Source organism: Piliocolobus tephrosceles, chromosome 2, assembly GCF_002776525.5.
Source record: "Piliocolobus tephrosceles isolate RC106 chromosome 2, ASM277652v3, whole genome shotgun sequence".
In the NCBI taxonomy this organism is placed as follows: domain Eukaryota; kingdom Metazoa; phylum Chordata; class Mammalia; order Primates; family Cercopithecidae; genus Piliocolobus; species Piliocolobus tephrosceles.
In genome coordinates this window covers 88834557-88849480 of record NC_045435.1, presented here as the reverse complement: position 1 = coordinate 88849480, position 14924 = coordinate 88834557, and the positions used below count along the sequence as shown (strand labels likewise).

Sequence of the window (14924 nt, the reverse complement as noted above, 5' to 3'; positions counted from 1 at the left end):
CCGTCTCGGCCTCCCAAAGTGCTGGGATTACAGGCTTGAGCCACCGAGCCCGGCCTGTATTTTTTTTTTTTTTAGTGGAGATGGGTAGTGTAGTCCCAAATAGCTGGGACTACAGACGCTCACCACCACGCCCGGCCAATTTTTTGTATTTTCAGTATTTCAGTAGAGACGGGGTTTCGCCGTGTTATCTAGGATGTTCTCAATCTCCTGACCTCGTTATCCACCCGCCTCGGCCTCCCAAAGCGCTGGGATTACAGGTGTGAGCCACCATACCCGGCCAATTTTAAAAACTTGAAAAACTATATACTCCTTTCCCCTGCCTTATACTATATTGATAATTCGCAACAAAAACTAGCAAGCCTGGTTTTTGAAGGACCATATACTTTTTTTTTTCAAGACAGTGGTTTCTTGCTGTCTCCCAGGATGGACTACAGTGGTGTGATGACAGCCACTGCAGCCTCAATCTCCTGGGCTCAAGTGATCCTCCTTCTCAACCTCCCAGAGAGCTAGGACTACAGAGGCGTGCCAACACACCTGGCTAATTTTTTAATTTTCTGTAGAGAACAGTTTTCACCAACTTCTCCGGGTTAGCCTAGAACTCCTGGGTTCAAGTGATGCTCTCACTTTGGCCTCTCAAAAAGCGCTGGGAGGCCAAACGCTAGAGCCATAAAGTACTGCACCTGGCCCATATACTTTCTTTTTTTTTTTTTTTTTTTTTTTTTTGAGGCGGAGTCTTGCTCTGTCGCCCAGACTGGAGTGCAGTGGCCGGATCTCAGCTCACTGCAAGCTCCGCCTCCCGGGTTTACGCCATTCTCCTGCCTCAGCCTCCCGAGTAGCTGGGACTACAGGCGCCTGCCACCTCGCCCGGCTAGTTTTTTGTATATTTTAGTAGAGACGGGGTTTCACGGTGTTAGCCAGGATGGTCTCGATCTCCTGACCTCGTGATCCACCCGTCTCGGCCTCCCAAAGTGCTGGGATTACAGGCTTGAGCCACCGCGCCCGGCCCCCATATACTTTCAAGTGAAAATTTCCAATCACTTTTTCTCCAATTTACTCAACATAGTAAAATTTTAATAGATAATATTCAAGGGCCGGGCATGGTGGCTCACGTCTGTAATCCCAGCACTTTGTGAGACCAAGGCGGGCAGATCACAAGGTCAGGAGATCGACACCATCAAAAAATTAGCCGGGCGTGGTGGTGAGCGTCTGTAGTCCCAGCTATTTGGGACTACACTACCCATCTCCACTAAAAAAAAAAAAAATACAAAAATTAGCTGGGTGTGGTGACACACACCTGTCCCCAGCTACTCGGGAGACTGAGGCTAATGCAGTGAAACTCCGTCTCTACTAAAAATACAAAAAATTAGTCAGGTGTGGTGGTGGGCACCTGTAATCCCAGCTATTTGGGAGGCTGAGGCAGGAGAATCACTTGAACCCGGGAGGCAGAGGTTGTAGTGAGCCAAGATCACGCCACTGCACTCCAGCCTGGGTAGCAGAGTGAGATTCTAACTCAAAAAAAATAAACCAATAACATTCCATTTGGGCCAGGCGTGGTGGCTCACACCTGTAATCCCAACACTTTGGGAGGCTGAGGCAGGAGGATCACCTGAGGTCAGGAGTTTGAGACCAGACTGGCCAACATGGTGAAACACCATCTCTACTAAAAATACAAAAAACAGCCAAGTGTAGTGGCACACACCTGTAATCCCAGCTGTTAAGGAGGCTGAGGCAGGAGAATCACTTGAACCCAGGAGACAGAGGTTGCAGTGAGCTGAGATCACGCCACTGCACTCCAGCCTGGGCAACAAAGCAAGACTCATCTCAAAAAAAAAACAATAATAAGATTCAATTTGGTAAATAATTAGTGATACTCAACACAGTATTTTTTTTTAACTGTTATTTCAGGTTCAAGGATACATGTGCAGGTTATGTAGGTAACTGCATGTTTTGGGGATTTGGTGTTAAGGTTATTTTGTCACCCAGGTAATAAGCATAGTAACCAATAGGTAGTTTTTTGATCCTCTCTCTCCTGCCACCCTCTCTCTAAAGCCAGCCCTGGTGTCTTGGTGTCTTTCGTTTCCTTCTTTGTGTCCATATGTACTCAATTGTATCTTTTTTTTTTTTTTCTTTTTAAAGAGAGTCTCACTCCTAGTCACCCAGGATGGCATGCAGTGGCATGCTCATGGCTCGCTGCAACCTCAACCTCCTAGGGCTCAGGGGATCCTCTCACCTTAGCCTCCTCGGTCGCTGGGACTACACACATGCACCACCATGCCTGGCTAATTTTGGGGGTTTTGGTAGCGACAGGGTTTCACCAGGTTGCCCAGGGTGGTCTCAAACTCCTGGACACAAGCAATCTGCCAGCCCTGGCCTCTCACCATGATTACAGGTGTGAGCCACCACGCCCAGCCTCATTTTTACTTAAGAATAAACTTTGGGCTGGGCGCGGTGGCTTGTAATCCCAGCATTTGGGAGGCCGAGGTGGGCGGATCACAAGGTCAGGAGATCGAGACCATCCTGGCTAACATGGTGAAACTCTATCTCTACTAAAAATACAAAAAACTAGCCAGGCATGGTGGCAGATGCCTGTAGTCCCAGCTACTCGGGAGGCTGAGGCAGGAGAATGGCGTGAACCCAGGAGGCGGAGCTTGCAGTGAGCCAAGCTTGCAGTGAGATCGCGCCACTGCACTCCAGCCTGGGCGACAGAGCGAGACTCCACCTTTAAAAAAAAATAAAATAAAATAGTAAGCTTCAAAGCGGGACACGGTGGCTCATGCCTATAATCCCAGCACTTTGGGAGGCAGAGGTGGGTGTATAATGAGGTTAGGAGATCGAGACCAACCTAGCTAACACAGTGAAACCCCATCTCTACTAAAAATATAAAAAATTAGCCAGGTGTGGTGGTGGGCGCCTGTAGTCCCAGCTATTTGGGAGGCTGAGGGAGGAGAATCGCTTGAACCTGGGAGGCGGAGGTTGTAGTGAACTGAGATCGCGATCGCGCCACTGCCCTCCAGTCTGGGCGACAGAGCAAGACTCAGTCTCAAAAAAATAAATAAATAAGTAAAAGAATAAACTTCAAGATAGACCTGCTATGTACCTACAAAAATTAAAAATTAAAACTTTGAGGCCGGGCGCGGTGGCTCAAGCCTGTAATCCCAGCACTTTGGGAGGCCGAGACGGGTGGATCACGAGGTCAGGAGATCGAGACCATCCTGGCTAACACCGTGAAACTCCGTCTCTACTAAAAAATACAAAAAAGTAGCCGGCAAGGTGGCGGGTGCCTGTAGTCCCAGCTACTCGGGAGGCTGAGGCAGGAGAATGGCGGAAACCCGGGAGGCGGAGCTTGCAGTGAGCTGAGATCCGGCCACTGCACTCCAGCCTGGGCAATAGAGCAAGACTCTGTCTCAAAAAAAAAAAAAAAAAAAAAATTAAAACTTTGGACAGATGCAGTGACTCACGCCTATAATCCCAGCACTTTAGGAGGCCAAGGTGGACAGATCACTTGGGCTCAGGAATTCAAGACCAGCCTCACTAACATAGTGAAACCCCGTCTCTACTAAAAATACAAAAATTATCTGGGCATGGTGCTGCATGCCTATAATCCCAGCTGCTTGCGAGGCTGAGGCAGGATAATGGCTTGAACCCGGGAGGCGGAGGTTGCAGTGAGCCGAAAGCACACCACTGCACTCAAGCCTGGGTGACGGAGCAAGACTCTGCCAAAAAAAAGAAAAAAAAAAAATGCTTCAAGTATATCTTACAAAACTGACAAAATACATTGTACAAATCCACAAGATAACTTCATAATCTTTAATAAGCACAGGTTTCCTAAAGGAGTCATATAATGTACTGCACTTTTTTTGTATAAGGTAAAGCAACACAAAAAATTAATGACTGGTCGTGCACAGTGGATCACACCCATAATCCCAGAACTTTCGGAGGCCGAGGGGGATGGATCACTTGAGGTCAGGAGTTTGAGTTGAGCCTGGCCAACACAGCCAAACTCCATTTCTACTTTAAAAAATACAAAAACTAACCAGGCAGAGTGCCACACACCTGTAATTCCAGCTACTCAGTAGGCTGAGGCTGGAAAATTGCTTGAACCCAGGAGGCAGAGGTTGCAGCAAGCCAAGAGTGTGCCACTGTACTCCAGCCTGGGTGACAAAGTGAGACTCTGTCTCAAAAATAGTAACTACAATCTTTATTTTTCAGATAACTAACAATGCCAAACTCTATAGCTGAAAAAGACAACGTCCGTGAAAAAGGCTGTTCAGATGGAACCAAATCAACTTTTCAGGTAAATATACACATATATGTAAACATATATGTAAACATGTACGTGTGTGTGTGTGTATATATATATATTTTTTTGAAACCCAGTTTCGATCTTGTTGCCCAGGCTGAAGTGCAATGGCACGGCTCACCACAACCTCTGCCTTCCGGGTTTAAGCAATTCTCCTGCCTCAGCCTCCCAAGTACCTGGGATTACAGGCATGCGCCACCATGTCTGGCTAATTTTTGTGTTTTTAGTAGAGATGGGGTTTCTCCATGCTGGCCAGGCTGGTCTCGAACTCCCAACCTCAGATGATCCGCCCACCTTGGTCTCCCAAACTGCTGGGATTACAGGTGTGAGCCATCGCACCTGGCCTCAGGTAAATATTTATTTTTTTTGAGACAGAGTCTTGGTCTGTCGCCTAGGCTGGAGTACAGTGGCATAATCTCGGCTCACTGCAGCCTCTGCCCACCAGGTTTCAACGATTCTCCTGCCTCAGTCTCCTGAGCAGCTGGGATTACAGGCATGCGCCACCACGCCTGGCTAATTTTTGTATTTTTGGTAGAGACGGGGTTGCAACATGTTGGCCAGGCTGGTCTCAAACTCCCGACCTCAGGTGATCCGCCCACCTTGGCCTCCCAAAGTGCTGGGATTACAGGCATGAGCCACCATGCCCGGCCTATACCTTTAATAACTATAGTGAATATAGGCCGGGTGCAGTGGCTCACGCCTGTAATCCCTGTACTTTGGCAGGCCAATGTTAGAGGACTACTTGAGTCCAGAAATTTGAGACCAGTCTGGGCAACACGGTAAGACCCTGTCTCTATGTATGTATTTATTTTTTTTGACACAGAGTCTTGGTCTGTCGCCTAGGCTGGAGTGCAGTGGCCCCATCTCAGCTCACTACAACCTCTGCCTCCCAGGTTCGAGTGATTCTCCTGCCTCAGTCTCCTGAGTAGCTGGGACTATAGTCGTGCGCCACCACACCCAGCCAATTTTCATATTTTTAGTAGAGAAGTTTCACCACGTTGGCCAGGCTGGTCTCGAACTCCTGAACTCAGGTGATCCACCAGCCTCGGTCTCCCAGAGTGCTGGGATTACAGGCGTTGAGTCACAGTGCCTACTCTGAGTACAATTTTTAATAAACTATAAAATATTTAATTCTGATTAGATTTTTTTTCCCCAAATCATCCCGCCGAATTACCAAACATGAAAATGCATGTAGGCAAGGCACAGTGGCTCATGCCTGTAATCCCAGTACTTTGGGAGGCAGAGGCTGGCGAATCACCTGAGGTCAGGAGTTCAAGCCCAGCCTGACCAACATGGTGAAACACTAGCTCTATTAAAAATGAAAAAAATTAGCAGAGTGTGGTGGTGGGTGCCTGTAATCCCAGCTACTCAGGAGACTGGGGTAGGAGAATCACTTGAACATGGGAGGCCAAGATCGCACCACTGCACTGCAGCCTGGGCAAAAGAGCGAGACTCCATCTCAAGAAAAAAAAAAACAAGAAAAAAAAACCACTCACTCCTAATTAATAAATTTTAATTTTGACGTCATAAACAATCTGTTGGTTTTTTTTTTTTTTTTTTTTTGAGACAAGGTCTTGCTCTGTTGCCCAGGCTGGAGAGCAATGGCGCCAACACAGTTCACAGCAGTCTCAACCTCCTAGGCTCAAATGATCCTCCAAGGACCCTTCCTCAGCCAAGTAGCTGGGACTACACATGCATGCCACCACAACTGGTGGTTTTTTTTGGTTTTGTCTTTTTTTTTTTTTTTTTTTTGAGACAGTATCTCATCATGTTACCCAAGCTAGTCTCCAACTCCTGGGCTCAAATGAACGTCCCACCTGGAATTCCCAAGTGCTGGGATTACAGACCTGAGCCACTGCAGCTGGCCCAATTAATCTTTTGACCAAAAAAAGTCAGTCTATCATATTTTATTTAAGAAAAGAAAAATATATTAGTCTCAAAATATTTCAAATAAGAGTCAGTGTGGGCCAAGTGTGGTGGCTCACACCTGTAAGCCCTGCACTTTGGGAGGCTGAGGCAGGCAGAGAGCCCAGGAGTTCGAGACCAGCCTGGGCAACATTGCAAAACCCTGCCTCCACTGATAATACAAAAAATTAATCAGGTGTGGTGGTTCTTGCCTGGAGTCCCAGCTACTCAGGAGGCTGAGGTGGGAAATCACCTAAGCCCAGGAGGTTAAGGCTGCAGTGTGCTATGATCGCACCACTGCACTCCAGCCTGGGCAACAGAGCAAGACCCTGTCTCAAAAAAAAAAAAAGAAAAGTTCCTAAATGAAGTCTCAGGTATCTTTCATTTGAAAAAGAAGGTAAATAATATCTATCATTTAGGACTGTTGTGAGGATTTTAAGTGAGTTATACTTTAAGTACCTGGCACATGGTAAATGCTCAGTTGTTCACTGAACGCATGAGCTGAATGCAAGAGTTTGAGGTTGCAGTGAGCTATGATTACACCACTGTACTGCAGCCTGGGCAACAGAGAAAGACCCTGTCTCAAAAAAATAAAGTAAAATAAAAATAAGTAAAAAACGACACTAGCAAAATCATGTTTACTGAGACTGAAACTGTTGTCTGCTCTGAAAATGCAGTATTACATGCACTAGAAACGGTTAGTTAAAACCAATGTGTACACAAATAGAAACGCATTGTGTAGAAAAGAAGCAAAGAATCTTCTGATAATATTTTCACCACTTCGACACTAACACCCAGAGACTGAAAAGATTCTGGCTGTCAGGCCTAGGGCATATATGATTCTCAATCTCAGTAGACCGTAGAAATACTCTGGCTTTACAAAGTCCTGAGAAGTCAAAGACAACTTTGTCTATAAAGTCTCAGGGATAGTGAATCAACATTAGCCTAGTGGTCTCAATACTACCGGGCAATTCTTCAAACTGCTTTGTAGCCACTTCCCTACCCACCCAAACAAATATCTGAAGGATTATCCACGCCTAAAGCTTCTTGTAGTTGGTCCCAAACTGAACAGCACACTGAACAGCATGGAGAGGTAGAAATTACTGAAATTTGCCTTTTTCTACTCTCTTCCTTGATATTCAAAGGAATGTCTCTAGATTATTTTTCTTTGTTGAAGCTTTACTGAATTTAAGACCCAAAGCATTGGCTAAAAGGAATGTAGTAAGAAAGAATTAACCAATATTTTCATAACATATTCAATTCCACTAGCCACTTCTGGAAGCTCTATTACCTACGTTTAAAAAGTGATCGGCCGGGCGCGGTGGCTCACGCCTGTAATCCCAGCACTTTGGGAGGCCGAGGCGGGGGGATCACGAGGTCAGGAGATCGAGACCATCCTGGCGAACACGGTGAAACCCTTCTCTACTAAAAATACAAAAAAATTAGCCAGGCGTGGTGGCGGGCGCCTGTAATCCCAGCTTCTAGGGAGGCTGAGGCGGGAGAATGGCGTGAACCTGGGAGGCCGCGGAGCTTGCAGTTAGCGGAGATCGCGCCACTGCACTCCAGCCTGGGTGACAAAGCGAGACTCCGTCTCAAAAATAAAATAAAATAAAGTGACCAATTTATCACTGTGTAAGAAAGGGCAATATTACTAAAAATCTAGAGTCTAAATATAATTTCGGGGGGGGTCCAAGCACCTAAAAATATAATTACTGTCTCTCACTTCCTCAAACTTCAGATAAGAAATGTAATTTTTCCTAGCTGACCTTCAAAATTAAAAAAGAAAGAAAGAAATGGTCATTTCTGGGTTTTGTTTTTTGTTTGTTTGTTTTTGTTTTTTGAGACAGAGTCTCAAAAGTAATATTACCCAGGCTGGAGTGTAATGGTGCGGTCTCGGCTCACTGCAGCCTCTGCCTCCTAGGTTCAAGCTATTCTCCTGCCTCAGCCTCCCAAGTAGCTGGGATTAGAGGCTTGTGCTGCCACACCCGACTAATTTTGTATTTTTTGGAAAGACGGGGCTTCACCATGTTGGTCAAGCTGGTCTCGAACTCCTCACCTCAGGTGATCCACCCGCCTCGGCCTCCCAAACCGCGCCCGGCCAGAAATGGTCATTTCCGAATGTAACACGTGTAACGCCAAAGGAACCCAAGATCCCTGCCCACGCCTAATAACTGCCAAACACTGACAGGCTTCACTGAGCTGTAGAGGCCAAAAAAATAGATTCCTAGTTTATCTTTTCATTCATTCAACAAATATTTACTAAGCAGCTACTAAGGGTAAGGCACTAAGTATCGGCCACGTTCCCGGATACACTGCAGTGAACAAAGCCCTTTCTTCAGTGCTATGATCCTCAATAGGAGAAAGTACAGAATTAAACAGGGTGATAGGAAAACTTCAGAGGCTGGGGAGCCTTTTTGGCTACCTGCTTCATTACACCCTTTAAGGGAGTTCTCCGGAATATTTGCACAAAGGGGAAGTTGAAAAAAAAAAAATTGTTATAAACAAGGGATTAAGTCAAAACTTTGAAAACTACTGACTCGGCGGAACTTCCACTCCAAAGGTAGGATAAATAAGTAAATGAATAATTTCAAAATGTGGCAAACACTACGAAGAAAATAAAGGTGACATAAGAAAAGTGCTCTAATAAAAACTGGGTTCTCGGAAGGCCTCCCTAAAGAACAGTTTACGTACAAGTGAACATTAACTCTCACGCCACACAGAACCAGAAGCACAATGAAGTAGAAACCGTCGTTAATAGTTCTCATCCATCCTAGAATTCGTAGTACCTGTTAGTAATTAACGAATACAATCATCCCAGTCGTTTAGCAAATCAACAACAGGTAGCAAACCCCCTCGAGACTTTGAATACGCTCTAAACAAAACTTGAAGCTGCTTTTACTACGCTTGCTCGGTCTTTATGGATCATTGTTCATACACCTAAGGCAGCTGACAAAAGAGAGAGTCACACTCGCCTAGTGGCTGCGCTCGCCCTGCTCTGGCACACGAGACTGAGCAGGGGCTTTCGCCAGGGGTCCGTGGGCTCAGAAGAACGAGCGCCTGACCCGTCAAGCCACCGGCGCGCGGGCTCCCAGATCGGACGGCGGGGGCGTGGCGGGCCCGGCGCCTGCCTTTGTTGTCCCTCGTGGCGTGCGGGGGGGGAGGGGAGGGGAGGCCCGAGGCCCGCGAGGCCAGCTGCCGCCTCCGGCCCCAGTCGCGTGGTCTCCCGGCCCCCATGGGCGCGCGAACCCACCTTCTTGTAGTGCTTGCCCAGCCAGACCCGCACCGAATCCAGCTGGGACACCGTCTCCGGGCTCTCCCAAAACTTGGTGGCCGGACCCCCATCCTTCCGCCGATAAACGGCTAGGCCTGCGGCTGCCGCTGCGACCCCTGAGCCTGTGGCGCCTACTGCTGCCCCAGGCCCGCTGCCGCCCGCCGCTGCGGCCATAGTCGCAGCCCGTTGTCCCCCACAGCCTGGCCCACCCCGGCCCTCGCGGTGTTTCCCGTTTGTTCCCGCGCGCGCCCGCGCGCGCGTAGCCGCCACTGCCGCTTCCCGGCCCCGCCCAGCCAACCCCCTTCCGGTGCGGACGCCCGGCCCCGCCCCCTCTCGGGACTGGCGCCGTATCCGATGCGAGCCCGCGCATACGCATGCGCAGCACTCGTGCGGGCGCACTTTGCACTAGCACGTCCAGCCGCCTCTTCCGCCATCCTCTGTAGGCTCCGTTCTCCCCTAGTGAGCGCCGGTATTTGAGCCTTGCCTTCCCTCGGTACCGACGTCGAATCGTTATGCGGTCAACAACCGCAGGTGGGTTCTGTGTCATAGCCTGCCTCCGCTGAAGGGAAAAGGTCTGGTGCGAGAAGTGCCGAGGGGAAAGCGTATCGAGTGCCCCGGGCCCGGCTTTCCCTCAGACCCTCCACCCCCAGCGGCATTTGTGAACAGCCATCTGGGACGCCCACACCTAGGCTTTTCGGCTTCACAGACCTTCCATTTCCTCAGGAGTCCAGCCACAGGGGCTCATTCCTGCCCCACGGGCCCTTGCATCGGCTGTTTCGGAGACCTCAGCAGGTCTTCCCTTTTGATTTTCACTTACGAGACGCGTTCAGATTCACTGGTTCAAAGGACTTCAGAAAGCCATTGTCAGATCTTACAATCTTGAACTGTCCACACCCATACACTTTCTGCGTAGCGCTTACCATGACCCGGTGTTTTTAGTTTCTCATTTACCAATTACATGAGAACCTAATCTTAACTTGTTCACAGGTGTATCCTGAACACCTGAGACAATGAATAGATGTACAGTAAATACTTGAATTAATGAATGGCCCATATAGAAGCCGAAAATTTTTAAATTATTAACAAGGTATGATTGGCCGGGCGCGGAGCACTTTGGGAGGCTGAGGCGGAATAATCGACTGACCTCAGGAGCTCTAGACCACCACGCCCGTCCCCGTCTCTACAAAAAAATACAAAAAGCAGCTGGGCGTTGTGTTGCAAGCCTGTGGTCCTAGCCTCTTTTAGGGCTGAGGTGGGAGGATCGCTTGAGCTGGGGAGATGGAGGCTGCAGTGAGCTATAATCGCGCCACTCACGACACTTCAGCCTGGGCGACAGAGCGAAACCCTGTTTCAAAAAGTACGACTGGCCGTAATGGAGTTGTGAACATAATGCTATATGATCTCAGAGAAGCAAGTAACTAATTGCTTATGAGAAAGTGACTAACTGCTGGTAAGGTTTTGAGACCTTTTAAAAATGAGGGTATGTACGTTTTCAGAATCTCCTGAGGGCTGTGTCACGGACAGTAAAATATATTAAATTAAAAAATGAATAGAATGTGATCAGGAGGGCCAGGCGAGATGGCTCACGCCTGTAATCCCAACACTTTGGGAGGCCAAGGTGGGCTGATCATGAGGTCAGGAGTTCGAGACCAGCCTGGCCAACATAGTGAAACCCCGCCTCTACGAAAACTACAAAAATTAGCCAGGCGTGGTGGTGCATGCCTGCAATCCCCGCTACTCAGGAGGCTGAGGCAGGAGAATCCCTTGAACCCAGGAGGTGGAGATTGCAATGAGCCAAGATCGTGCCACTGCACTCCAGCCTGGGCAACAGAGCGAGACTTCGTCTCCAAAAAAAAAAAAAAAAAGTTTTTATTTTGAAACTTTCTCAGATTTAACAGAAAAGTTGCAAATATAATACAAAGAACTTTTCCTGAATCATCTGAGAATAAGTTGCTGACATGCCCATAACTATCAAAAATTTTAAAGTGTATTTTCTACAGACAAGTATAGTCTATATATTCTCTTACATAATCACAATACAATCATTTATACCGGGAAATTAACACTGATGCCATCCCCAGACCCCATTCAGGTTTTTCCTATTGAACCATGAGGTCCTTTATAGCAAAAGTTTCCAGTTCAAAATCACACTTTGCATTGAATAAAGTTTTGTTTCCTTGAATACGGAACAGTTCCTTAGTCCTTAAACCTTAACAACATTGATACCTATGAAGATTACAAGGCATTTATTTAGTAGAATGACCCTCAATTTGAGTTTGATGTTTCTTCTTTGTGTTCTTTGCATTGCATTCTATCAGGTGGTGCATAATTTCATTTCTCCTGTTACATTGATGACAAAGTATCATTCAAGTTTCTCTACTGTGAAGTTATTCTTTTTGCCTTTGTAATTAATCACTGTTTTCTATGGCGGTATTTTGTTTTTTTGCTTTTAGGGGGTTTTTTGAGATAAAGTCTTGCTTTGTCACCCAAGCTGGAGTGCAGTGGTGTGATCATGGTTCACTGCAGCCTCCACTTCCTGGGCTCAACTGATCCCTTTGTGGAGGTGTTTTGAAAGTAGATTAAGGCCTGGTGTGGTGGCCCATGCCTGTAATCCCAGCACTTTGGGAGGCTAAGGCAGGTGGATTAACTGAGGATGGGAGTTCAAGACTAGCCTGACCAACATGGAGAAATCCCGTCTCTACTAAAAATACAAAATTAGCCAGGTGTGGTGGTACATGCCTGTAATCGTAGCTACTCGGAGGCTGAGGCAGGAGAATGGCTGGAACCCAGAAGGTGGAGGTTGTGGTGAGGTGAGATCGCACCATTGCACTCCAGCCTGGCCAAGAAAGAGCAAAAACTCCACCTCAAAAAAAAAAAAAAAAAGAAAATATATTAAAAAAAAAAAAAAAAGTGGCCAGGCACTGTGGCTCATGCCTGTAATCCCAGCACTTCGAGAGGCCGAGGCAGGTTGATCACCTGAGGTCAGGAGTTTGAGACCAGCCTGACCAACATGGTAAAACCCTGTCTCTACAAAAATTAGGCCAGGAGCAGTGGCTCACGCCTGTAATCCCACATTTTGGGAGGCCAAGGTGGGCTGATCACCCAAGGTCAGGAGTTCAAGACCAGCCTGGCCAACGTGACGAAACCCCATCTCTACTAAAAAATACAAAAAAATTAGCCAGGCATGGTGATGGGCACCTGTAATCCCAGCTACTCGGTAGGATGAGGCAGGAAGAGTTGCTTGAACCTGGGAGGTGGAGGTTGCAGTGGGCTGAGATTGTGCCACTGCATTCCAGCCTGGGCAACAGAGCAAGACTACGTCTCAAAAAATATATGTATAAAAATTACCTGGGCACGGTGGCATGTACCTGTAATCCCAGCTACTTGGGAGGCTGAGACAGGAGAATCGAAGAATCACTTGAACCCAGGAGGCAGAGGCTGCAGTGAGCCAAGATCAGGCCACTACACTCCAGCCTGGGCAACAGAGCGAGACTCCCACTCAAAAAAAAAAAGTATATAAATAATTCATTTCCTCATCAAACTTTCCACTTATTTTTGTCAGACAAACTCAAATTGTTCCAAACTTGAGTAAATGCATATTTGTAAATTTTTCTCTCACAGTGATTTGGCTGCCATTATTCTCAATATGTTTATTTGTTTTCTTAGTTCTTCAGATATACCCAGTCTCCATGCTGAGTTACCCTCCTACGTAGCTACTCTCCAACCAGCCTTCCCAACATCCCATGCTAGTCCACCCTAAATATGCTTAGACATGCCTTGCTCTCTCCAATCGAATGACTTTAGGACTGAATTATTTGAGAAGGGATGATAGAGGATTAGGAAAGATAAAAATGTCACTCTTGGCTGGGCACAGTGGCTCACTCCTGTAATCCCAGCACTTTGGGAGGCTGAGGTAGGTGGTTCCCTTGAGGTCAGGAGTTCAAGACCAGCGTGGCCCACATGGTGAAACCCCATCTCTAAAAATACAAAAATTAGCTGGGCATGGTGGCTTACGCTGGTAATCCCAACACTTTGGGAGGCTGAGGGCAGATCACGAGGTCAGGAATTTGAGACCAACATGGCCAAAATGGTGAAAACCTATCTCTACTAAAAATACAAAAATTAGCCAGGCATAGTGGTACATGTCTATAATCCCAGCTACTTGGGAGGCTGAGGCAGGAGAATCACTTGAACCCAGGAGACAGAGGTTGCAGTGAGTCGAGATCATGCCACTGGATTCCAGCCTGGGAGACAGAGTGAGAATCCATCTCAAAAAATAAAAATTAGCCGGGCAAGGTGGCAGGCGCCTGTAATTCCAGCTATTTGGGAAACTGAGGCTGGAGAATTGTTTGAATCTGGGAGGCAGAGGCTGCAGTGAGCTGAGATCGTGCCATTGCATTCCAGCCTGGGTGACAGAGCAAGACTTCACATCAAAAAACAAAAAAAGTCACTCTTGGCCATGTGCTGCGGCTTATGTTTGTAATCCCAGCACTTATGGAGGTTGAGGTGGATGGATCCTTTGAGCCCAGGAGCTCTAGACCAACATGGGCATCATAGCGAAATCCCATCTCTACAAAAAATACAAAAATTAGCTGCCAGGTGTGGTGGCAAATACCTGTGGTCCCAGATACTTGGGAGAACTGCTTGAGCCTGGGAGCTCCAGCCTACGGTGAGCCATGATAGCGCCACTGCACTCCAGCTTGGGTGACAAAGGTAGACCCTTATCCAAAAAATAATAAATCTAATCAAGTCTAAATACGTACTAATATGATGGCCACAGTCAGCTGCAGATAGTCCTTTTCTTTTCTTTTTTTTTTTTTTTTTTCCCTTTCTTGAGGCAGAGTTTCACTCTTGTCGCCCAAGCTGGAGTGCAATGGTGCATTCTCCACTCACTGCAACCTCCATCTCTCGGGTTCAAGTGATTCTCCTGCCTCAGCCTCCCAAGTAGCTGGGATTACAGGTGCCCACCACCACACCTGGCTGATTTTTCTTGTATTTTTAGTGGAGATGGGGTTTCACCATGTTGGCCAAGCTGGTCTTGAACTCCTGACCTCAGGTGATCAGCCCGCCTCAGCCTCCCAAAGTGCTGGGATTACAGGCGTGAGCCACGGCACCCGGGCTCTTTTTCTTTTTTGAAACGGAGTCTCCTTACGTTGCCCAGGCTGGAGTACAGTGGTGTGATCTCGGCTCACTGCAGCTTTGACCTCCCGGGTTCAAGCAGTTATCCTGCCTCAGCCTCCCAAGTAGTTTAGACTACAGGCGCCCACCACTACGCCCAGCTAACTTTTGTATTTTTAGTAGAGACAGGGTTTCACCATGTGGGCCAGGCTGGTCTCGAATTCCTGACCTCGTGATCCACCCGCTTTGGCATCCCAAAGTGCTAGTATTACAGGCGTGAGCCACCGTGCCCAGCTTTTCCTTTTTTGTTTTTTGTTTTTTGTTTTTTTT

At 47.4% G+C, this 14924-nt stretch overlaps 1 protein-coding gene across 2 annotated transcripts in view; it reads right to left on the bottom strand.

The window, feature by feature from the left end:
- Positions 1-9765, bottom strand: part of SMARCC1 (SWI/SNF related, matrix associated, actin dependent regulator of chromatin subfamily c member 1) — a 205889-nt gene extending 196124 nt beyond the window's left edge. For both annotated transcript variants that reach the window (XM_023231828.2, XM_023231829.2), the window contains exon 1: positions 9456-9765. In XM_023231828.2, coding sequence (XP_023087596.1) covers positions 9456-9650 — 195 coding nt within the window. In that variant the 5' untranslated portion in view covers positions 9651-9765. The remainder of the gene's footprint in view (positions 1-9455) is intronic.
- Between the last annotated feature and the right edge of the window lie 5159 nt (positions 9766-14924).